This window comes from Dermochelys coriacea, chromosome 24 (genome assembly GCF_009764565.3).
Source record: "Dermochelys coriacea isolate rDerCor1 chromosome 24, rDerCor1.pri.v4, whole genome shotgun sequence".
In the NCBI taxonomy this organism is placed as follows: Eukaryota; Metazoa; Chordata; order Testudines; family Dermochelyidae; genus Dermochelys; species Dermochelys coriacea.
In genome coordinates this window covers 10,356,398-10,378,891 of record NC_050091.1, presented here as the reverse complement: position 1 = coordinate 10,378,891, position 22,494 = coordinate 10,356,398, and the positions used below count along the sequence as shown (strand labels likewise).

General features: G+C 58.8%; 1 protein-coding gene across 1 annotated transcript; it reads right to left on the bottom strand.

Moving 5' to 3' along the window:
- Window positions 1-1,420: 1,420 nt before the first annotated feature.
- On the bottom strand, window positions 1,421-21,677 carry PCP4L1 (Purkinje cell protein 4 like 1). The gene is made up of 3 exons (XM_038383282.2): window positions 21,533-21,677; window positions 8,272-8,326; window positions 1,421-3,780 (listed from the first exon to the last, which is right to left on the bottom strand). Exons 1-3 carry the CDS (start codon window positions 21,539-21,541, stop codon window positions 3,635-3,637), a joined length of 210 nt encoding a protein of 69 aa, XP_038239210.1. The 5' UTR covers window positions 21,542-21,677; the 3' UTR covers window positions 1,421-3,634.
- Between the last annotated feature and the right edge of the window lie 817 nt (window positions 21,678-22,494).

Genomic DNA, 22,494 nt, shown 5'->3' with positions numbered 1-22,494 from the left:
AGGCTTTGAAAGTGGCTTATAAATGGGGGCACGTGTAACACAGGGGCAAACCGCGACTAGGCTGGATCATGACCTGCCCAGCGTCACACAGCGAGTCAAGCGCTGTCAGGTCTGGAACCCAGGAACTGGGAACTGCTGCTGAATCCTGTGAGTCACATAACACCATGTCAGGCAGGCAGCGCCTGTGACATGTTTGGAGGATAAGGCAGTAGGAGCTCGGCTGTTAATCCCATGAGGAGCAAGAGCACGGGCCAGGAGTCGCATGGCCCAGGGCAGCCTTTGTGACCGTCTCGGTCTGTGCCTCAGTTTCCCCTTTGGTGCACTGGGGTAACACAGTGCTCACAGCACAGCTAGTTCAAACCATTTGCCCTCCACAGGTGCACCATGCCAGGGCTCAGCCTCCCTACAGGGGCCCCTGGCTCCCCCACACAGGCTTGTGGGTGTTGTGCTTGCACTATGAGGCACCTCAGTCCTGGTGTGGCGACAGCCCCTGTCGTAACAGCACAGATGCTCGTCCCAGCTGCTACACCCCGGGGACGGCCCAAGGGACGATGAGCCCTGTTCCGCTCCTGCTTCTCCAGTCCCTGCCTCAGGCAGCCACTTACCCCAGTGCTAAGGGACTGTGGGGCTCGTATGCCCACAGGCCAGAGAAACCCTCAGCATGCACAATGTCCTAGGGCTGCCTGCCCAGCCGGGCGAAGGGCCCTGGGCCACACTGTGCCTAGCTCAGGTGATGAGCCTGCAGCATTTCCCCTTGGCCGCGGACACAGGTGGGCTGTGCCCCAAGAACCAATGAGGAGGGGTGCGCCCAGCCCCAGAGCACTGGAACTGTGGCACTGGGCCATGGCAGAAGAGCACCGCTACAGGCAGCACTGAGGGGTCTGTTCAGCCCTGGGTTGCGTGGCCTGAGGCTGGGTGGTTCTGGGGATGCGGTGCCCTGGTCGCTAGGGGGGCATCTACATTGCCACAAAACCCATCCAACAGTGGCGCCTCCAAGCACCTGGCTCTGCTGCTGGGTTCACACTCGGGCACTTAAGCTGGCAGGGTAGCTGTGCCCGGCGGGGTGGCGCTCGGGCTCTGCGCCCCATGGTGAGGGGTGTGCTCCAGAGAGAGTGGCAGCGTCCATACTAGTGTCAGTGGCCTAGTGCAAGCCCCAGGCTGGGCTCTGAGACCCACCACCGCTGCAGGGGTTTTGTCATATTGACGTCCCCTCAGTGGCGAGGTCCCACCCAGAGCCCGGGTCCACCTGTGGGTTTTACTTTGCATGGCCACAGCCCAGACCAGCAGCAACTGGTCCCCTTGCTGGGGTCCCAGCATGGCCATGGCCATGACAATCTGGCTGGCCCAGGTGCCTCACCCTGCCACTGCCCGGCCTGTCTGAGCCAGCCCCAGCACCACATGAACCACACGCCGGGCCGGCCACTGTTCCTAGACGTTTTATTACGTAAACATGCTAAAAGAGCCAGTCCTCGCAGCAACTGTGTCCGCGCTGCGGGCCGCATCGTCTCCCCAGGCGGGAGCTCTCCCCCCAGCGCTGCGGCCAGAGGACGGTGCGGCCTGGCTCCTCCGATCACTCACAGCTGCACGGCACTCCCTGGTGCTCGGGCTGCAGCTCCTGGCGGGCTGGGGTGGAGGCGGGGTGATATCAATGCTGGGGAACGCCGAGGCCTTACGGTGCTGGGTGCTGGGGTGGCTGTGCCAGCAGTAGGGGGCACAGCAGTGGGATGGTGTCAGCCCAAGGCTTGAGAAGGGCATGGGTGGAGGGGGACAAGCAGCTGAGATGCTGCATGGACTGGGGCCCTGGAAGGGAGAGAGGGGAGCCCCTATGGTTCCTGCCTAGGCTGGGAGGGACTTGGTGCCTCTCTTAATTTTTTTTTGGGGGGAGGGGGCACACCATGGGCTCCCAGTGCCTGGAGCTCCCCTCTGCTAGCTCCACTGGGGAATACCACCCCCTCCGGCTCTGGCTTACTTGTTCCTTTCTCCCTACCAGCCCTCATCTCGCGTCGATCCCAGCCGCCTTCTGCTACCTCCTCTTGCTCACAGCTGTGCCCCGCTCGCGGCCTCTCCCCAATCCCTAGTGCCCCCAGAGCCCTCCCTCCCCACACCTTGGCACCCAGCCACACCCATTGCGCTCAAGGTCGGCGTCCCCACTGTTCACAGTGGGGGAGGAGAGGTCCCCATTGTTCGCAGTAGGGGACAGGGGTCTGCATTCTCCCCAGTCGAGGGCGGGGAGTCCCCATTGTTCTCAATGAGGGACAGGGGTCTCCATTGTTCCCAGTTGGGGGGGAGTCCCCATTGTTCGCAATAGGGGAGGAGGGGTCTCCATTGTTCCCAGGGGGGAGGGGAAGGGAGTCCCCATTATTCCCAGTAGGAGGTGGGGGTTCCCCATTGTTCTCATTGGGGGACAGGGAGTTGCCATTGTTCGCAGTGGGTGACGGGGGTCTCCAGTAGGGGGGAGTCCCCCTTGTTTACAGTGGAGGAGGGGTTTCCATTGTTCCCAGTCAGGGGGTGGGGGAGTCCCCATTGTTCTCATTGAGGGAGGGTTCTCCAGGGAGCCAGGTGCCAACACACCCTGTGCTCGCTACGTGGGGCTCAGAACAGGAGCTCCCCAGCCGGCCGGAGCAGATCAAATCCTGGTTCCTGCTCCCCCACAGGGCCTGGATATTCCCTCCTTTCCCTCCTCCCCCCTCTGTCCATGGCCCCAGGCAACACCAGCCCAGGGGAGGGGTCACCAGCTGCCTCTGGCCCCCATGCTGCCTAAGCAAATCCTGGAGGGAAAGGTGACCTTGTCCCTCTCCCCAATCCTGGCCCAGACCCCCTCCCCTGCCTGGCCCCGGAGGGAGCCTGAAAATTTGGTGGGGCCTGACCTGTTTAGCTGCAATTCAGGCCTAGTCTCATGGGATTGGGGGCACCCTACAGCATCCCCCCAGCCTAGGGCCCTTCCCCCTCCTGGCCTGGCCATAGGCCCTGTTCCCCCACCAGCCCTGCCTGCCCCTCATGGTCCTAGGCCCACTCACCCCACTTGGCTCTGATTCCTGCCCCCATCTGGCTTTAGGGCCCTTCTCCTCCCCCTGTCTGACTCTGGACCTCTTCCTGACCCTCTCCTTGGCTCTGCAACCCTGCCCCCCATCTGGCCCTGGGCCTCTGACTGTCCCGGTCCCTGCGGAATGGGCCGGGGTTGATGGGAAGCCGCTCAGGATAGTGGGTGCTCAAGAGCAGACCCCCTCATGCCAGGAGTCGGCTTGGCCTGGGCTGATGGGCAGTCATATCTGACTGGCTCTGAATTCCAGCCCAGGACGCTCCCAGGGCTGCCCCCCTGTTGGCCTCCGGCCCGAGGCCCCCAAGAGGCACTGTCCACCCGAGGGCCCATGGCCCCTTCATGGCTTTGTGAGGATGGCACCAGGAGCCTGCCGTGCCGACATCATGGCTATAAGAAGAGGATGCCCTGCTTTCCCAGGCAGGAGCTTGGCATGTAGGTGCAGCTGGGTCTGGGGAGCCCTCATCCCCCGAAACCAGGTACATAGAACGTGCAAAATACCAACAGCCCACACTGGGCTGGGCAGGAGCGAGCAAACACGGGGCTGTGCTGGCAGAGGGGGGAAGGGGGACTGTGGGGATGGGGCAAGAGAGTTGCTCAGGGGCTGGGGTCCTTTTTCCGTTTCTGGAAGCGGCGGAACTTGCCCTGGATGGCAAGCGCGGCCTTCTCAGTCTCGGGAGCGTTCAGGTCGATGTCTATCTCCTCCTCCTCCTCCTCCACCTTCTTGGCGTTCCCGGCTTTGGCTGCAGGGAGAACCAGCTGGCAGTCACCCCTGTGGCTCTGCAGGGGCCCACACCACTCAGGGCAGCAGGGGGTGCTAACCTGCAACTCCTGCCAGCATCCAGCCCCCCACTGGACCAGCCCCACACTGCCCAGGGTCCCCCACCCTACTCCCATGGGCTTTGCCTCTCCAGTCAGCATCCTTGAACTTGCTCACTTAATGCTGATGAATGCCAAGTAATGCACATTAGGAAAGTCGACGTATACACTGGCGGGGTCTAAATTAGCTACTCCCACCCCCGAACGAGGTCTTGGCATCTCCTCAGACAGTTCTCTGGAAATGTCCACTCCACGTGCAGCAGCGTTCCCACGGCTAGGGAGGTTGGGACCTACCGCAGCCAGGCTGCTCCCAGGAGGTTAGAGAGGCAGCGTGGGCCAGGTGATAGCTTTTCTTGCACCCACTTCTGCTGGCGAAAGAGACAAGCTCCCAGCTCCACAGAGCTCTTCTTCAGGGCTGGGAAAGGTCCTCGGAGCATGGCTTTCCTCTTTTCCCAGCAGCAGTGGGTCCAACAACAGATATTACCTCAGCCCCCTTGCCTCTCTAGAAAAGGGACAGAAAATATCAGAATGCCTCTACAGTAATCCAGGGGGTCCCCACACTTGAATACTGCGTCCAGTTCCAGTCACCCCATCTCAACAAGGAAATAGTGCAACTGGGAAAAGTTCAGAGAAGGGCAGCAAAGGTGACCAAGGGTCTGGAATGGCTTCCAGCTGAGGAGAGACTACAAAGATTAGCGCTGTTCAGCTCAGTAAAGAGACAACTAAGGGGTACCTGACAGAGTCTATAAAATCTGACTGCTGTCTAGGGAAGTGTTATTTTACTCCCTCACACAATGAACAGGCAGAAGGTTTTATACAAAACGAGGAACAACACACAACTAACCTGTGGAACTCATTGCCAGGGGATGTTGTGACAGCCAGAAGTATAGCTGGACTTCAAAAAGAACTGGCTAAGATCCTAGAGGATAGGTGCATCAATGGCTAGAAGCCCACACGGTCAGGGACACAACCGGGGTGACCCAAACCCCTGACTGCCAAAAGGGGAAGATGGGGTGGATCACTCAATAATTGCCCTGTTCTGTGCATACCCCCTGAAGCTCTGGTACTGGCCATGCGTACAGACAGGAAACTGGGCTAGATGGACCACGCTGTCATCCAGTATGGCCGTTCTCATTGTCCCCCAGGAGAGGCTCTCCAGTCCCCCAACCCAACCTTCTCCAGCAGCTGCCTGTGCCCAGAGGGCGTGGGCAGTGTCCCCCTCCCAGGCTCCTGGATGTGTAGGGGAGAGGCCCAGCGGGGACGCAAGACACAGCCATGGCCCCAGCAGCCTGGGATGGCGTGGCATGCAGGTGGGGTGAAGGGACGCTGGGGGCAGCTCCCCATGGTGGGTGGGGGAGGGCGTGCTGCAGGCTGGCATAGAGAAGAGAGTGAGTGCAAAAATAGCAGCTACATGCCCCACACATAGGCGCCGACTTCTACCGGCATCAGTGGGTGATCCCCCTCTGCCTCTGGCTCAGTCCCGTCCCCTCCCACCCCTTCCCCAAAGTCCCTGTCCCAACTCCGCCCCCTCCCTGCCCCATTGGACTCCTTCCCCAAATCCCTGCCCTGGCCCCGCCTCCTCCCGAACGCTCCGCATTCCCACTCCTCCCCCCTCCCTCTTGGAGCTTGTTACACTGCAAAACAGCTGTTTGGCAGCGGCAAGCGCTGGGAGGTAGGCGGAGGAGCGGGGACTGGCGCACTCAGGGGAGGTGGCGGAGGTGGGGTGGGGAGAAGAGGGGAGGGGAGCTTGGCTGCCAGTAGGTGCAGAGCACCCACCAATATTTCCCCTCGATGGCCATGTGCTCGTCACAGTGATTTCCCTGCAGCGCTGAGGGCCCAGGTCAGGCTCTGGCATTCCGCGTGCCCCTCGTTAGAGCCAAGCACTTAACGAGGTGCAACGGGGGTGGGGCAGCTCCAGCACTCAGAGGCTGCAGCCAGGAGAGAGGGTTCTTCCCCAGGGTGAAAGAAAACCATGGGAGACCCGGGGCTGTAAGCTCCCCCTTCCCACCCCGCCTGTGCCTGCCTCCAGTCCAAGCCGGGTGCAGCCGGCAGCGAGGCTGCGCTGGTGCCAACCTGCAGTGTGTGCCCACTGGACAGCAAATGGACTCAATGTTCCCCATGGCAGGTGCACAGAGTCAGGGGGAGGGGACATCTCTGCCCCTTCGCCCCATGGATGGATCTGCTAGGCATGTGCCATGAAGGGCAGAGCCAGGTTCTGCTGAGCTCTCATGCCACCAGTACCAATGCCCGGGCAGGGCTGGTGGAGGGCAGTGATTTGGCTGGCTTAGACAAGACAGCAGTAAGACCGGCTGATCCCTGTCCTGCTGCCGCACCATGGGGAGCTGCTCGCTGGCCCCCTGTGGATGCAGGCTGGGGAAGCCAGGGGCAGCTCTGTCTCCCCCCAGGGAGCAGGAGTCCCTTCACAACTATGCTGGGAATTAGTTTCCTCTTTTTGCCCCAGGCCAATCGGATGAGAGTCCTGGGCTGTTTGCAGGGGGGTGTCCCTCTTTCTGGTGTATTGGATCCCCTGAGCCCTGCCTCTGGAAACACCCTGTGACGTTGCACTCTATATGATTTTATGAAAATATGCTAATGAGTGTGAATATAATGTAACTGGAATATGTTTCACGCAAAAGGTCTCTTGCATCATTGTATCATTACAAATGATACTTGTATCATTACAAATCTTATAATCCACTGAGTGTGGTCATCCTATTTGTATGCATGTATCTTTTTGTATCTGAAACTAGAAATATGAAACATAACTTATGGCCTATTGTAATTATGCAAAGTGTGGGCCATTAACAGTGGTTTGGAATCTTGGTGGCTCCCATCAATCAGGACAATTGACTGGATGGCTCTGTGAGGAATGAAGGCTTGAGGTCTTACAGTGCCATGTGATCATGTCATCTGAACTGGAATCCATCTTTAACCTGGTGCTTTTCCATTTAGAAGGGGGGTGGGAACCCAGAGAGGGGCAAAGGATTCCCACCTTGTGCAAAAGATATACAAGGGGGTGGAACAGTACAGAGGGGGCTGCAGTCATGAGAAATGCCCTAGCTACCACCTGAGCTGGAACAAAGACTGTCAGGGAAAAGGATTGTTCTCAGACTAGGAAGGCATCCAGTCTGTGATAGAAGCTGATTGAAACTTCTGAGGGTGAGGTTTTATCTGTATTCAGTTTTCTTACTGTACTTGGCTTAGACTTGCATGTTTTAATTCACTTTGTTCTGTTATCACTGGGAACCACTTAAATCCTACTTTTTGTATTTAATAAAAACACTTTACTTATTAATTAACCCATAGTATGTATTCATACTGGGGGGGCAAACAGCTGTGCATATCTATCAGTGTTATAGAGGGCAAACAATTTATGAGGTTAGCCTGAATACACTATACAGAGTAAAACGGATTTATTTGGGGTTTGGACCCCTTTGGGAGTTGGGCATCTGAGAGTTAGAGACAGGAACACTTCTTAAGCTGTTTTCAGTTAAGCCTGCAGCTGTTCGGGGACGTGGTTCAGACCTGGGTCTGGGTGTGCAGCAGGCTAGCGGGTCTGGCTCAAAAAGGCAGGGCTCTGAAGTCCCAAGCTGCCAGAGGAAAAATGGGCTCTGAGGTAGTCTCAGCCCACCAGGTGGCAATTCCCAAGGGAGTTTCCGTAACCCAATCCATCACACTCCCCACTGGGGCACAGGGCTTGAGGGATGGGAGCAGCCAGAGGAGCTGAAAGCCTGTGGGGGTCTATGCAGTTTGGCTGCACGTGCCATGGTGTGGGGATGTAGCATCTAGTGGCAGCGGTGCAGAGCTGAGCTGTGATGAGGGACACCACGGCAGGGCGACTCCCATGTGGAGCTAGACGGGTCCAAGCACAGCTGCAAAGTTGTTGCTCTGGGAATTTCCTTAGTCTTGGAGAAAGCGTTTGTCAGAGCCCTGCCCCAAGGGAAGCCACCAGATTGTTACATCCGCTTATGGGATCTGTGCCAGGGCAGAGTCCTACCAGTGAGTTTCTAAACCCTGCCAAGGCCTGCACTTTACAAGGGAGGGGCATCATCTCACCCCCAAGGGCGGTTAACTTCTGCCCAGTGCTTCTCAGCGCCCAGGTGTCCGCAGAGCTGACGGATTTCGGAGGCCTGACCTCAAACAGCTGCTCCCCTGAAATGAAACCGGTTCCGTCCCCAGCTAGGTGTCCAGGGCCAATCCCTGACATTGGCACACTGGCATAGAGCAGTCGAGGTGATGCCCAGCCATGGTGCCAGCGACAAGGACTCAGGAATGGGAGAGAGCTCATAGTAACTAGCGCTGGATGGAAGTTGTTCATACACCGCACTGCCCGCCCCCGCCCCCAGGGCCTGGGCACAGCGGCAAGCTCTCTGCCAACCCCCCATGAGCTGCGGCGGGGCAGCCTCTTCACTCACCTTTCTCCTCGCTGCCGGGAGCCTGGCTGGGGGCTGGGGACTCATTGGAGCGGAGCTGCAAGAGGAGAGAAGGCGCCTGTTAGCACATACTGTGCACAGCCAGGCTCTCCGGCACCCTGGCACTACCCGCCCCAGCACACAGCTGCCATGGCTGCCTGCCAGCAGCCCACACCAGGGGGCTTGGGATAACAGCTGTTGCAGAGGGGGTGTGGATCATGCAACCAGCAAAGAGGGACTGGCACAGGCATGGAGGGGACCATGGATCACAGCCTGTGGGGGCCACCCCGTCTCTGTGTTTTCTAATCAGAACCTGAGAGCTCCCTGCCTCTGCTGTGATCATCTTCTAGCAGTCCTGGTCGTGGAGGGCCTCACCCCACGCCTGGAGGACCCTGCTGGCTTGGCCAAGCAGCAGAGTCTGCGCACACCCAGTGGCTGGACACACAGTGCATCCGGGGACCTGCCCCATCAGCTCCCCACACGCAGCCACTCGAAGAGCGGGACCAATAGGCAGCATCCTCCAGGCCAGGCAGGTAGCGGGGAGACAGCTGTGCCAGTAGAGGGCGCACTGAGCCAGTCCCAGCCGGGAGCGCCCCCTGGCTGTGCCGGTAGAGGGCGCACTGAGCTCACCCAAGCTAGGCGCACTCCCAGGCTGTGCTGGGAGGGGGCACATCGAGTCAGTCACCTCCATGTGAAACTCTGTTATACAGCACACTCACGCCCCCCCACCCCGACTGCTCCATCTGGCAGGCAGTTGGGATCCTAGGGGCTCAGCCAGGGAGGCAGCTCTGCCTACTGCACGCCTCAACAGCAACTCCCAGGAGTCCTGCAGAGACCTGTCCTGCATTCCCGAAGGGATCATTGTGCTCATCTAGTCCAACCCCCTGGGTAACCCAGGCCAGAGACCTGCCCCCAGCTAATTCCTAGAGCAGAGCTGTTAGAGAAACATCCCATCTCAATTTTAAACTGGCCAGTGACAGAGAATCCACTGCAACCTTCAGTCACTTGTTCCAATGGTTAATTACCATTCCTTCCAGTCCGGATTGGTCTAGCTTCAACTTCCAGCCGTTCCAGTGTTAGACCTTCCTCAGCTAGACTGACGAGCCCATTGTCAAATGTTTGTTCCCCATGCAGGTACTTCTAGACTGATCAACTCACCTCCTAAACTTCTCTTTGTTAAGCTAAATAGATTGAGCTCCTTGAGACTGTCACTATAAGGCCTGTTTTCTATTCCTTTAATCATTCTCGTGGCTCTTCTCTGAGCCCTCTCCAATTTATCAACACCCTCCTTGAATTAGGGACACCAGAACTGGACACAGGATTCCAGCAGCGGTTGCACCAGTGCCAAATACAGAGATAAAATAACATCTCTGCTCCTGTCGAGATTCCCATTATGCACCCCATGATTGCTTTAGCTCTCTTGGCCAGTGTCACACCTAGAGCTCATGCTCAGCTGATTATCCACCACAACCCCCAAGTCTTGTGCAGAGTCCCTGCTTCCCAGCATTTCCCCATTCTGTAAGTAGGGCTACATTTCTTCTCCTAGATGTGCACATTTAACCATATTAAAAACACACTGTTTGTACCCAGTTTACCAACCAACCCAGATCGCTCTGTATCAGTGACCCACCCTCTTTATTATTTACCGCTCCCACAATTTTTGTATCATCTGCAGATTTTATCAGTTGTGATTTTATGTTTTACTCCAGATGTTAAATAGTGCAGGGCCAACAACCAATCCCTGCAGGACCCAACTGGAAACACCCCTGCACAATGACAATTCCCCATTGACAGTTACATTCGGAGACCTGTCTTTTAATCCATTAATATGTGCCATGTTACTTTTATATCTTTCTAGTTTTTTTAATCAAAATGTTGAGTGGTACCAAGAGAAAAGCCTTACCAAAGTCTATACATCAACACTGTTACCTTGATCAACCAAATTTATAATCTCAAAAAAAAGGTATCAACTTAGTTTAACAGGGTCTATTTTCCATAAACCCATGTTGATTTGCATTAATTACATTATGCTCCTTCAGTTCTTTATTAACGGAGTCTGGGTATCAGCCACTCCAGCATGTTGCTGAGGATTGCTGTCAGGCTGACAGACCTATAATTACTTGGGTCATCCTGTTTGACTTTTTAAAAACTGGCACAACATTAGCTTTCTTCCAGTCATCAGGAATTTCCCCAGTGCTCCAAGATTTACTGAAAAACAACATTAACAGTCCAGCAAGTTCCTCAGCCAGCTCTTTGAAAACTCTTGGATGCAAATTATCTGGACCCTGCTGCTTTAAAACTGTAATTTTAGTGGCTGCTATTCAGGCCTTGTCCCAGGCAGAGTGCCTCAGGATGTGTGCTGGCAGCTGTGCATGGGATCTTCCATGGATGCTGCCGGACCCAGACAGACCCTGTGCTCAGTGCTTAATTTGTGCCAGGGATTAGCCACATCACCTCTGGGCTTGGCAGTTCATAGTCCTGGCATCTCTGGGCTTGCTGCGTCAGGTATGAAAGTTAAAAAAAAAAAAAAAAATTGCTTGAGCCCTGGCCCTTCTTTCATTACAAATTAAACACTGCCCATGGTCCTCTGGCTCCCAGCCTGCGTCACGACACAGACTCCCTACGGCCTGGCTTGGAGAGAGCAGTCCCAGCAGGGCTCTAGGCCCCAGCTCAGCCTTTCTGTGCTTCCTCCCCCTCCCCACAATGGCCCATGCAGTCAGCCAGAGTGTTATGGCACTGCTGGGGCCAGAGATGGGCCTGATCTGCACTCTGTGGAGCTAATGGAGAGTGGGCCATTTCTCCCTCCCTCAGCTTCTGCTGAATCCTGGGCCCTAGTCTAGCCAGCACAGGGCCCAGCACTCCCCAGTGACCTGCAGCTCTCTGCCTCTACCCACGTGGTGTGCTGCAGAGTGCGGCTCCTGGTCAACGCCTATGGCCAGAAATCTGGATCCCACTGAGTAACCAGCCCCTCCACCAGTGCCCCAGCTCCTGGCTCCCCGAGAGTGAGCGCCAGGAGCATGATGTGTGGGAGGGATATGGGGTGCAGGAACTGGATCCCAACCACCAGGGATGAGCAGCTCAGTGCCCAATGAGACAGCTTCCACTGCAAACCCCAGCCAGGGAGAATCAACCCATCGCCCAGCCTGGGCGGCAGCAGGAGAGGAGAAGTGCAGACACCACAAGGACCCACCTGGGGCTGAGTGGTGGACGCAAGGCTTGACCCATGACCCCTTCTGCCTGCAGCACTGGAGTGGGGGCTCTGCTATCCCCAGGGCAAGCAGCAGGGCCAGCCTTTCCCCCCCCACCCTGCTTTCCACCAACCTGCCTCAGCCCAAAAGTGATCTGGTCTCCCCAAGCCTTGCCCTCTCCGCTGAGGCAGCCAGTTGTGAAGATGGGAACGGGACAGGGGCCCTGGGCTGCAGCTGGGCTCCTGGGGCCCCACAATGAGATAAACCAGGGGTTTTTGAATGGAGGTACAGCCTCCTTTGGCCATCTCCAACATAATCCGCAGACCACAGGTTGAAAACCACTGCACTAGGACAACAGAACAGACTGCCTGCGGAAGTCATGGAAACTCCTTCACTGGAGGTTTCCAAAAGGTGGCTGGAGCCATCTGTCTTGGGTGGTTTACACCAGTGGTTTTCAACCTGTGGTCTACAGCCCCCTGGGCAACCGCAGACTATGCCTGAGATTTCCAAAGGTGGCCACACCTCCATTCAAAATATTTTAGGGGTCCACAAATGAAAAAAGGTTGAAAACCACTGCACTACTGTTCTTACCATTAGGAAGTTTTTCCCCGAGATTTCATCTAAATTTGCTATGCTATAGTTTTAACCCATTGCCTCTTATCCTGCCCTCCATGACAAGACAGCAACTTTTTTCCATCTTTTTATGGCAGTCTTTCAAGTATTTGAAGACCTCTATCATATTCCCCCTTAATCTCCTTTTCCAAACTAAACATACCCAGTTCCTTCAGTCTTTGCTCAGATGGCCTGTATTTCCTCCCTCTGATCTTTGTCGCTTGCCTCTGGATCCTTGCTGGCTTTTCTACATCCTTTATATACAGGGGTGACCAACTCAAAACCGGACTCACTACTCCAGCTGAGGCCTAACCCGCACTGAGTAGAGCAGTTCTATCAATTCCCGTGACTTGCAAGCTTTGCTTCTGTTAATGCAACCTAAAATTGCATTTGCTTTTTTTTTTTTTTTTTTTTGCAACAGCATCGCATTGTTTACTCATGTTGAATTTGTGATCCACCACAACTCTCAGATCCTTCTCAGCAGTGTTGCTGCCAAGCCAGGTATCCCCCAGGCTGTATTTGTGCATTTGGTTTTCCCTCCTTAAGTGCAACACCTGACATTTGTCTTTGTTAAAATTTCATTCTCTTGTCTATAGCCCAGTTCTCCAATTTATCAAGATCCCTCTGCATTTTAGCTCTAGCCTCATAAGTGTTTGCCACCCCTGCCAGCTTTGTGTCATCTGCAAATTTGATCAGTGTGCTCTGTCTTCCTACAACCAGGTCATTAATACAGCTGTTAAACACCAGATCCAGAACAGATCCCTGTGGAACCCCACTTGAGAGCTCCCTCCCATCTGACACCATTCCAGTAATAGCTGTGCTTTGTTTGCAGTCATTTAACCAATTATGTATCCACTTAATGGTAGTTCCACCGAGCCCACATTTCTCCAATTTGCTTCTGAGAACATCATGTGGGACTGTCACCAGCCTTGCTGAAGTCCAGGTATGTTATTTCTACTGCGTTCCCCCATCTACCCTGTGTGGAAAGCTCTGGGAGGCAGTGGTCCCACTGCCGAGAGACTCGCACACACATACAGGGCCGGTGCAAACACTAGGTGAACTAGGCGGTCGCCTAGGGCGCCAAGTGGTTGGGGGTGGCGGTGGAGTGGAGGTGAGCTGGGGCGGGGGGTGCGGGGAGGGCTGCCTGCAGCAAGTACTGGGGGGTGTGGTGCAAAGGGGAACCGCTCCCCTTCCCTGGGGGCTCCCCCCACTCTGCCAGAGACCTGGACTCCCGCCCTGCCCTGCATCAGACACAGGCGCCTCCTGCTAGGGCCCCAAGCTGCTTGCGCTGTGTTTACCAGCCTGGTCACTGCCCTCCTCCCAGGACCTGATGCTGCAGCCCCCCGGCCCAGCCCCGCTCCTTAGGATGGGATGCTTCAGTGCCCCCCACCCAGCCCCAGGACAGGATGCTGCAGCGTGCCCCTCCCCCCCCCAACAGGATGCTGTGTGGCTACAGCAGCTGGTTGTTTATTGCTCCCTTGGGGGAGGGGGGGTTATGATAAATGAAGCTGTTAACTCCCACTATGCAAATGCCAGCAGTGCTGTGGAGGCAGAGCCAGAGCACAGCCTTGCATGCAGCCCACTGGGTCAGGGCTGGGGGAGCTGCACCGGGGCAGGGAGGAGAGTGGGGGGAGGGACCCCTGGTGCAGGGAGAGGGGCTCACAGTGGAGGGAGATGCCCCAGGGCAGGCTGCCTGTCTGCAGCTCATCCCCCCACTAAAGGCTGGGGCAGGATCCGTCCCACCCCTCCCTTGTGGCTGACAGGGCTGCCCTGCCTGGGACCGAACCGCTCGCAGGACCAGGGCTGAAAGGGTGGGAGGTGAAATGAGGATGGGGATTAGCCGGAGTCCTGGCATCCTGCCCCAGGGGAAGGCTGGAGCTATGGGCGAGGCTGTGGGGAGGGGTACTCTCTCCCCCATGCCTCTGACTGGAGCCCAGTGCTTGGGCTCTGCATGCAGGGCCAGGCCCCGCTCCCCGGCTCATTTCTAACCCGCTTAGTGATCTCTTTATTGGTTTTGATCTCATTAGAAACCCAGCTCCCACCTGCCCCACACGGCTTTGGGCACATACCCAGTCACATGGCAGGAGATCCATCTCTGGTTGTTGGTCCACCCCCCCCCCTCGACCTCGCTCTTGAGAGCACTGACATCACAGCGACCCTCTGATTTCTAAGGGTGCTTAAACCTGCTCTGTACACCCCTGGGAGCCTGCCCATCCCCCTTTCAGCCCCCCAGAGCAGCACTAGGGTCCCTACATGACTGTCATTGAACCCAAAAGTCTACACTGCTCCCCACAGTGCCCCCTGCAGGGAGGGGTGGGTGCTGCCGCCTTCTCCCATGAGAAGAGGGAGAGTGTGGCTCCCCTTTGTTTTCAGGGCATGTCCTCCCCCCTGCCCCAGAAAGAGCTCATGGAGCAGTTTGGTTCCACTCCATTGTGACTCTCCCTGGGGCACAAGCTGGCAGCTCTGTGCAGCAAACCAGCTCTTTGTTGCCTGTGACAGGCTCCCATTACTCACACAGCCCCTTGCTGAGATAACTACCCAGCCTCTGCACAGCCTGGGGCCTGACTCCACTCCCCTGCCCCTCGGCCTAACGCGAGGGACAGCTGCACCCCAGCACTAGGGGCACTGGAGCCCTCCCCTCAGGCCAGGCTGCAGTGCATGAGTTGCTCCTGGTCCTGCCAGGGAGCAGGGTGGGGTTTGCATGGGGCTTCCACCCCTGGCCAGGGGATCGTGGAACAGCACAGCCCCGATGGGTCCCCACTGGCAGCAACAGCCCTGCCTGGGAACTGTGGGGATCCCAGCCAGGCTCTGCAGCTACCTGAGCTAAGGGACCACGCCTGTTAGCGCTAACTGGAGTGCCTCTCACCCCAGAGGGGCCTGAGCAATACAGGGGCATCATGTGGGGTCATCCAGGTATATTACTGTGCTATGCACAGCCCCCTCAACTGAGATCAGGGTCCCCCCTGGCATCACATAGACCCACCCCTGCCCTAGCTGTGGGTACCCCAAGGCACCAGACACCCCACCTGCCAAGATCAGGGCCTCTCAGAGCACCAGGTCCTGCACAAACACCCAGCGAGAGCCAGTCCCTGTGCTGAAGAGCTCAGAGGCCAATAAACTAAACAGACCTGGGGCCATTCCCTTCCTGTGACACAGCTGAGAAAGAGGGGAAGGCGCTGCCCCAGGTCACACTGAAGGCCCAGGTCTCCCACATGCCCATGTGGTGCTGTATCCATTGGAGAACACTGCCGGACAGAGGTGCCACAGACCACTGGTCCCAGAGATGGCACTGTGTGCCACATGCCCACATGCATTGCTATCCCTTGGCGAAACCCCCTTCCTGACCGTTGGCTATCCCTGCCCTGAAACTTGTGGCACATGAGCCCTGCTGTCCCTGCAGCCTCCAGCCCAGCCCCCCACAGCATGGATGGATCCAGTGCAGAATTTTCCCATGCCCAGGGAGGAAGGGGTTGGCTCGCCCCGTGACCACGTGAGATGGGCCCAAGCAGACCCAGTGCTCAGCCTAGTTCCCAGGGACTTGCCTCATAGCCCACAGGGAAAGGGCAGGAGCTCTGCCTGTAACAGAGCACCTCTGAGGCAGAGCCAGCCCTGGAGAATGGCAGCTGAGCTGGGCAGGCTAGCCAGAGGCAGGAGGAGCAGAGGAGTCAGCGATGCTGCTCCGGGGTGTAAGAGCCCCCCTCGGCCGCATGTCTGGGCTGCCCCAGAAAAAGGGGTCCAACCCTGATGGAAGCCGCAGAGCCCTGAGCTGCTGTGAGCACGTGCAAGGGTCGAACGACTAACAACCCTTTGCCCGGCTCTGAAGCCTGCCCCGACACAGCCTCAGGGTCCAGACATCAAAGCTGCCCTTATATGGGAAAAGGGCCCATGCGCTGCCAGCCCCTTGGCATGGTGGATGCAGCATCCAAGACAAACAGTCCCAGGGAGAAGGGGAGGCCAAGAGGGATGGGGCAGGGGTCCCTCTGCTCTGCTGATGAGCACAGCGGAGAGCCCAGACCTGGAGATGTAGGGGTGTCAGCCTCCTCCCCCTGGGCACCATGCCCACTGCTCCCTGCAGGCTGGGGAAGCAGCATACCGCTCGACCAATAAGCCGCTCAGCATGAGAAAATCCCCCCTCCCAGGACAGGCTTCCTAATTACCCTGAAAGCCAGAGCGCACCAGGCTGCCAGCTGCTGACAGATAACTCCCCCCCCCCCCCCCCCCATCCTCAGCACCCGGCTCCCCACTCCAGGATCCCAGCACCGCATGGCTGGCTCTTCATCATCCCCCTAGCTTCCCCCTCCCGCCCCACTCCAACCTGTCACTCACTGGGCCAGGTTTCACCCCCACCCCAGCCCAGATCAGCCTCTCAGCGCTGCCCCCAGGCGCTCCCGGCTCAGATGTATTTTTCCGCAAGACGGATTGCTGCAGTTAGAGGCTGCCAGTCCCCCCTCCCCCCCACGTGCAGCACAGCGGCTTCCCCTGCGCTGGGGACATGCTCTGCTACCTGCCTGGGATTTTCCATCTCAGACTTGGCTCAGTCACAGAACCATTGTCTGGAGCCATTTGTTCTAGGTGATTAAAGACAACTGTGTGCTTCCCAGGGCACCTACTACACCAGGCATGCAGTGAGCCCTGCCAGGCCTGGAGTAGCCAGGAGCTCCCCACATGGCCAGTGCTCCAGCACCCCCTACAGCAGCCCTCTCACCAGGGCCTGTATGGGCAGCCCCCTCCCCCCCACATGCCCTGTGAAGCCTGGAGAGCCCACCAGTGCTGGGGGGCACTGGAGACAATCTCAGCACTGGATCTGGAGCCATTCCCTGCTGCTCTTCCAGTTCCCAACAACACAGTTCCTGCTCAGCCCTTCAGACCAGCCCTGCCTGCCCTCCACATGTCAGCTGGATCCCCGGGGCATGAGCAGGGGCTCTGCACAACACCCTTCCCCCACCCCACCCCTTGGCCCCACACTGCTGGGCTATTGCTATGCACCTCTTGGCTGCTCCACCAGAGAGGCAGCTGCATGCCCATGGTGCTACAGTATGGGCAGAGCTGTTGGGATGTAGCATCCCACCCAAAGGCCCCCTTGCCAGTGCTGTTACACTGCCCCAGCCACCCAGCATGGTCACTAGGCCACTTAGAGCCAGTCAGAACTTCACACAGTGGCAGTGACAGAGCACCTATCCTGCTGCCCCAACAGCAGAAGGAGCTCTCACAGGAGCCAAGGGAGCATCTCTGGCAGCAGCAGGTAGTGCAGGGCCTATGACACACAAGGGACAGTTCTGATTCCATACATGGCCAGACCCAGACACATGCCACTTCAGGCCCACCGAAGTGAAGTCCTCAGGTTTCGAGTTCAGAGACACCCATTGCCCCAGACTCGGCCCAATGCAAGCTGGCAGAGCCGTTCCCGGAGCCAGTCCTGGCACGTCTTCAACGCCAAGCCAAGGTCCAGGCAGCATCAGAGCTGCATCGTCAGCAACTCAGCCAGCAGGAGAGAGACCGGCCCCAGCCACAGAGCTCAGGGCTGGAGCCACTGGATCCAGTTGGCCCCACGTCTCGGGCCGCTTCGCCCCTGCGGGTCAGCTCAGGACTTTCCCCAAATAGCTGGGATAGTTGGGAGATTCTCTTCCCTCTGTCCCAGCAAGCGCCTGCCAGCACTTGCACTCGGGGTAGAGGAGCAAGCCTACAGGTGTGCCCATCCCAGAGAGTCCATAGGGGAGAGGACAGACAAGCTGTCACAGCCAGGGACACCACCACAGGGGAAGAATGAGCCAATCACAGCCAGAGTGTGAAACTCCTCTGAGGGAGTGACACTCAGCCCCATGGGGAGCCGCTCAGAGCCCCAGGCACATGCTGTGCTTCCCCTCACTGGGTCTCCCGCAGCTTAGGTACCTATGGAGGCAGCTGAGCTGAGCCACAAAGGGGGCAGGAGGCACCGGGCAAGCTCCACCGCTGGCCCGTAATCCCAACCCTCAGCCCCACTATGCCTGCCTGCCTTCCACACCCCCTTCTCTGCCACTGCCCCACACTCCTGACCCACAGTGCCTAGCCAGGGACTCTACACGCCCAGCTCTGCCAGTGCCCCTCAATTCCGACCCACAGCCCCATGGGCTCCTCCAATGAAGGCTGCTGGCTCAGCCATGGCAGAGCAGTTAGTGGGGCAGAACAGGTGAGCTGCGGAGGAACATGGCATTCAAACCGGGTTCAAAAACGAACTAGACAAGTTCCTGAAGGATAGGTCCATCAATGGTTATTAGCCAGGATGGGCAGGGATGGTGTCCCTAACCTCTGTTTGCCAGAAGCTGGGAATGGATGACAGGGGATGGATCACTGGATGATTACCTGTTCTGTTCATTCCCTTTGGGGCACCTGGCATTGGCCACTGCCGGAAGACCGGATACTGGGCTAGATAGACCTTTAGTTTGACCCAGTGTGGTTGTTTTTATGTTCTTCCTCCTTGCGCCATCCCAGAGTAGCACCTCCCCCAGACAGGAGGAGGGAGGCCCCACCTGTTCCCTTCAGGGCTGTGGCTGTGATCAGAGCAGCAGTGGTTCAGAAGCAAGTGGGGCCAGGAGGCACACGGTATGGCAGGGTTCACCCGTCAAGCCATGGGGACCATGCTCTAAGCAACCCAGGGATCAGCAGGTTAGGGTTAGCCAGGGGAGCATCCAATCTGTGGGGGAGGGGGAGTCTGCTCTGTAGCAGGGAGTGGGAGGAGCTGGAATTGCTGGGGTCAGAGCTGGAACCCATCTGTGGCCAGGAGACGTCATGTGACTGGGGGCTCTGATCAGGGGGATCTCTGATTGGGGGACCTACACAGGCAGTTGCTCCAAACCCAGCCCTCCAGTGCCCTCACCCCCCTCCCACCACACACACCTCACTGCCAGGGCCTCCCCTTGGGCAATGCCAGCTCCTGCACATGTTACCACTGCCCTCTCTTAGATGGGCTCAGCCCTGCCAACCCAGGTCACCGGCTCTGCACTGCTAATGGTTGATGGGGATTCTCCTGCTCAGGCATCAGGGCCTAGGCTTTTGGAGCCGGGTGGTGGCGCTCTGGGCCCCTCTCACTGTGCCGCACAGCTTGCAGGCAGGGCACACGTACAGGCAGCTGGGAAGTCCCTGTGGTCAACGCATGAAAGAAAACCCCCGAGACACAGGAGAAAGGGAGTGAACTTGCCGCCCACCCACAGCACCTGCCATACAGGGCATGGTGGGGAGTCTGAGAGTTTCTTGGGCAAAGCTTCAGCTTGCAGGGAAGCACCGCGCCCCACGCCCCAGCAGAGAAGGAGCAGCCCCGCAAGGGAGCTAACACAGTGCAAGGGACAGAGGACCCAGGTGTCCTAACAACCCTTGCTTGAGCCCCTCCCTGCTGCATGACAATGCAGGGACCAGCCCCAGTGCCAGCCTGGAGGGATCCAGGCATTTTGGGACACCTCTGTTTTTTTCTAGCCAGCTGTCAGAGGCAGGAATGCTCCGTCCCCCGGGAGGCGCCGTTGTGCTGCTCCCTCCTCTACAGTGACGGGCACCTGGGATTTGGTGAACACACAGCCGGGAAGCAGCCTATGGCCGCTTGAAGAGCCGTTGCTAGTGGGGCAGGAGCAGGCAGCTGGTGCCGGACAGCCTGACGCACTGGGGTCAGGTAGTGCAGTGGGTCAGGCAGACTTTGGCACCAGAGAATCAGCCAAGCAGCCACCCTCTGCTATGAGGCCCAGGGGGATCCACACTGCAGCCACACTTTATTCCACCTTTGCATCACCCCACAGGCTCAAAGCTGCAACTTGACTTCAGCAGGACCCTATACAAGCTTCCTACAGCAAAAGTTTAATACCGTTGTCCGCAAAGAGCTACTGGGGGCTCTATACCAACAGGCAGAGCGGGGTCCAAAAGCCCAACCCTGGGGCTTGCACTCCGGGTGCGTGTCTCCCCCTCTGTCTGTCCATCCCTATCCCTACCCCTTCTTCTGACGGTCTCCCTTTAGAGACGCACCACAGCCTGGAACTCTCACTTCATGTTTTGTTGCCTCATCTCCACAGGGAGAAGCTCTGAGAACAGAGCCAGGAACAGATTCAGACTCGCTTCCATTCAGGGCCCCAGAGACTCGGTGTCACTGCAGGGTGCTCTTTGCCAGGCCCTCCCACTGTGCCTGGGTCATGATGGCTCCTAACACCACTAGTGCTAACTGGCTTCACTTGCTGCCCAGGGCTGTATGAGCCATGCAGCCAGAAGCCTCCTCTGCCCCTAGAACAGGATGTGGGGAAACTGAGCACTGCCCACCCGCTCTCACCTCCCTAGGGGAGGGAGCCCCATGCCCCCTCAAGGCCCCTCCCTCTGCATCTTCCTATCACCTGCACATTTACCTGCCCCTCGCCTGGCACTGGCAGGACAGCAACAGAGGGCGGCGGCCGGCCAGCCCAGGGCTGCCTCTGCAGTTACTGCCCTCAAGGGAGCCCTGCAGAGTGACGTCAGCCTCATGCTCCCCCCCACACCCAAGGAGCGTCAGCCCAGCAGTGCTCAGCTGCGGCTGGGAGAGCCCAGCTGGGGTGGGTCCGGGTTAGGGTGCCAGGGCATCCCCAGCAGCTCCGGGCTGGTGCTAAACTTCAACTTAAGCTGCAGTGGAGCTGTCCCAAGAGTGGCCAAGCCTGGGACCAGCAGGACTTTCACACTGAGCGCCGGAGCCATGCACACAGAGCCCAGGGCCAGCTCCACCTGGACCAAGCGCTCCGGTCGCCAGGATACCACTAATCACACTTGCCGCTGTGTAGGTGGGGGAGGGGCGTTACCCGATGAGGGTGTAGCTGGGATGGGAGCTCACCGCCCCCCATGCATCCCCACCACATGCAGCGTTGCCTAGTCAGGCAAGTGGACTCACGACACAGCAGGCTCTGGTGCCGGATTCCCCTGGCGCCCAGCCACCCACAGGGACTCATCCATCAGGGGACAGAGCCCAAGCAGTGACAGGAGGGGCACCCCAGGGTCTTAGAAGGGCTGCCCTCTGCCCAGCCTGTTTCTGGGTGCACCGTGTCCAGCCATATGATCAGCAGCCTTTCCCCAGGGCTTCGCTGTCACCAGGTAGGGAAGACCTGTGGCCGGCCACCCCCCAGTGCCCACCGCTATTCCCCCTGGGGCACACTCAGCCCCTGCAAGAGGGCAGAGACACCAGCTAGGAAGGATCCTGTCTCCAACGGTGGGGCCAGAGCCCCAGAGCCATGGGGCTCACTGATGGTGATGCTAAGGGGGCCGGGGCTGAGCCAGGTCACCCCCCGTGGGGTCTGGGCAACAGGGGGCCCAGCCCTCTGGAGGCGACTCCCCCACCCCCTCGACCAGCCAGGGGTGAAGGGGTCACCAGCCCCCGACGCCGGCATCTCTGGAGCCAACCCACGGAGCTGAGCGCGGGTGCCCGTCGGGGGGCGGAGGGTCTCCCGGGTTCCCCGCAGCCCCTCCGCCCATCGCCCGGCCCAGACCCTCACCTGGCTCATGGCGCTGCGCGGGGCGGGCCTGTCGGAGACGCTGCGCGACGATCGCGGCTCCGCGGGTCTGGAGCCGGCTGCGCCCTCGCCGCCTTTATAGCATATGGCCGGACCCCGCGCGGCGCCCGACTGACAGCCCCGGGCAGCCAATGGGGGAGCGCAGCGCCCTGCTGCATTTCCAAACTAGGCTAAGGCGGGCCGAGAGTGAACAGGAGCCGGGAGGAAGGGGGGCTGGGGACCGAGGGGGGGCTGCGCTGTGTCCAGGTAGCTGGAGGGTGGGCAGGGGGTCTGGGCTGTGTCCAGGCAGCTGGGGAGAGGCTGAGAACTGTGGGGTGGGGGGGCTGTGTGCAGGCAGCTGGGGGGTGGGCAGGGGGTCTGGGCTGTGTCCAGGCAGCTGGGGAGAGGCTGAGAACTGTGGGGTGGGGGGGCTGTGTCCAGGCAGCTGGGGGGTGGGCAGGGGGTCTGGGCTGTGTCCAGGCAGCTGGGGAGAGGCTGAGAACTGTGGGGTGGGGGGGCTGTGTCCAGGCAGCTGGGGGGTGGGCAGGGGGTCTGGGCTGTGTCCAGGCAGCTGGGGAGAGGCTGAGAACTGTGGGGTTGGGGGGGGCTGTGTCCAGGCAGCTGGGGGGTGGGCAGGGGGTCTGGGCTGTGTCCAGGCAGCTGGGGAGAGGCTGAGAACTGTGTGGTGGGGGGGCTGTGTCCAGGCAGCTGGAGGGGGTGGGCAGGGGGTCTGGGCTGTGTCCAGGCAGCTGGGGAGAGGCTGAGAACTGTGGGGGGGGGGGCTGTGTCCAGGCAGCTGGAGGGGGTAGGCAGGGGGTCTGGGCTGCGTCCAGGTAGCTGGGGGGGTGGGCAGGGGGTCTGGGCTGTGTCCAGGCAGCTGGGGAGAGGCTGAGAACTGTGGGGTGGGGGGGCTGTGTCCAGGCAGCTGGGGGGTGGGCAGGGGGTCTGGGCTGTGTCCAGGCAGC

Excerpts from the sequence above, each read along its gene's own strand:
- PCP4L1 (XM_038383282.2), bottom strand. Across the intron at positions 3,781-8,271 it reads TCCCGGCAGCGAGGAGAAAG|CCAAAGCCGGGAACGCCAAG; the intron begins GTGAGTGAAGAG and ends TTCTCCCTGCAG.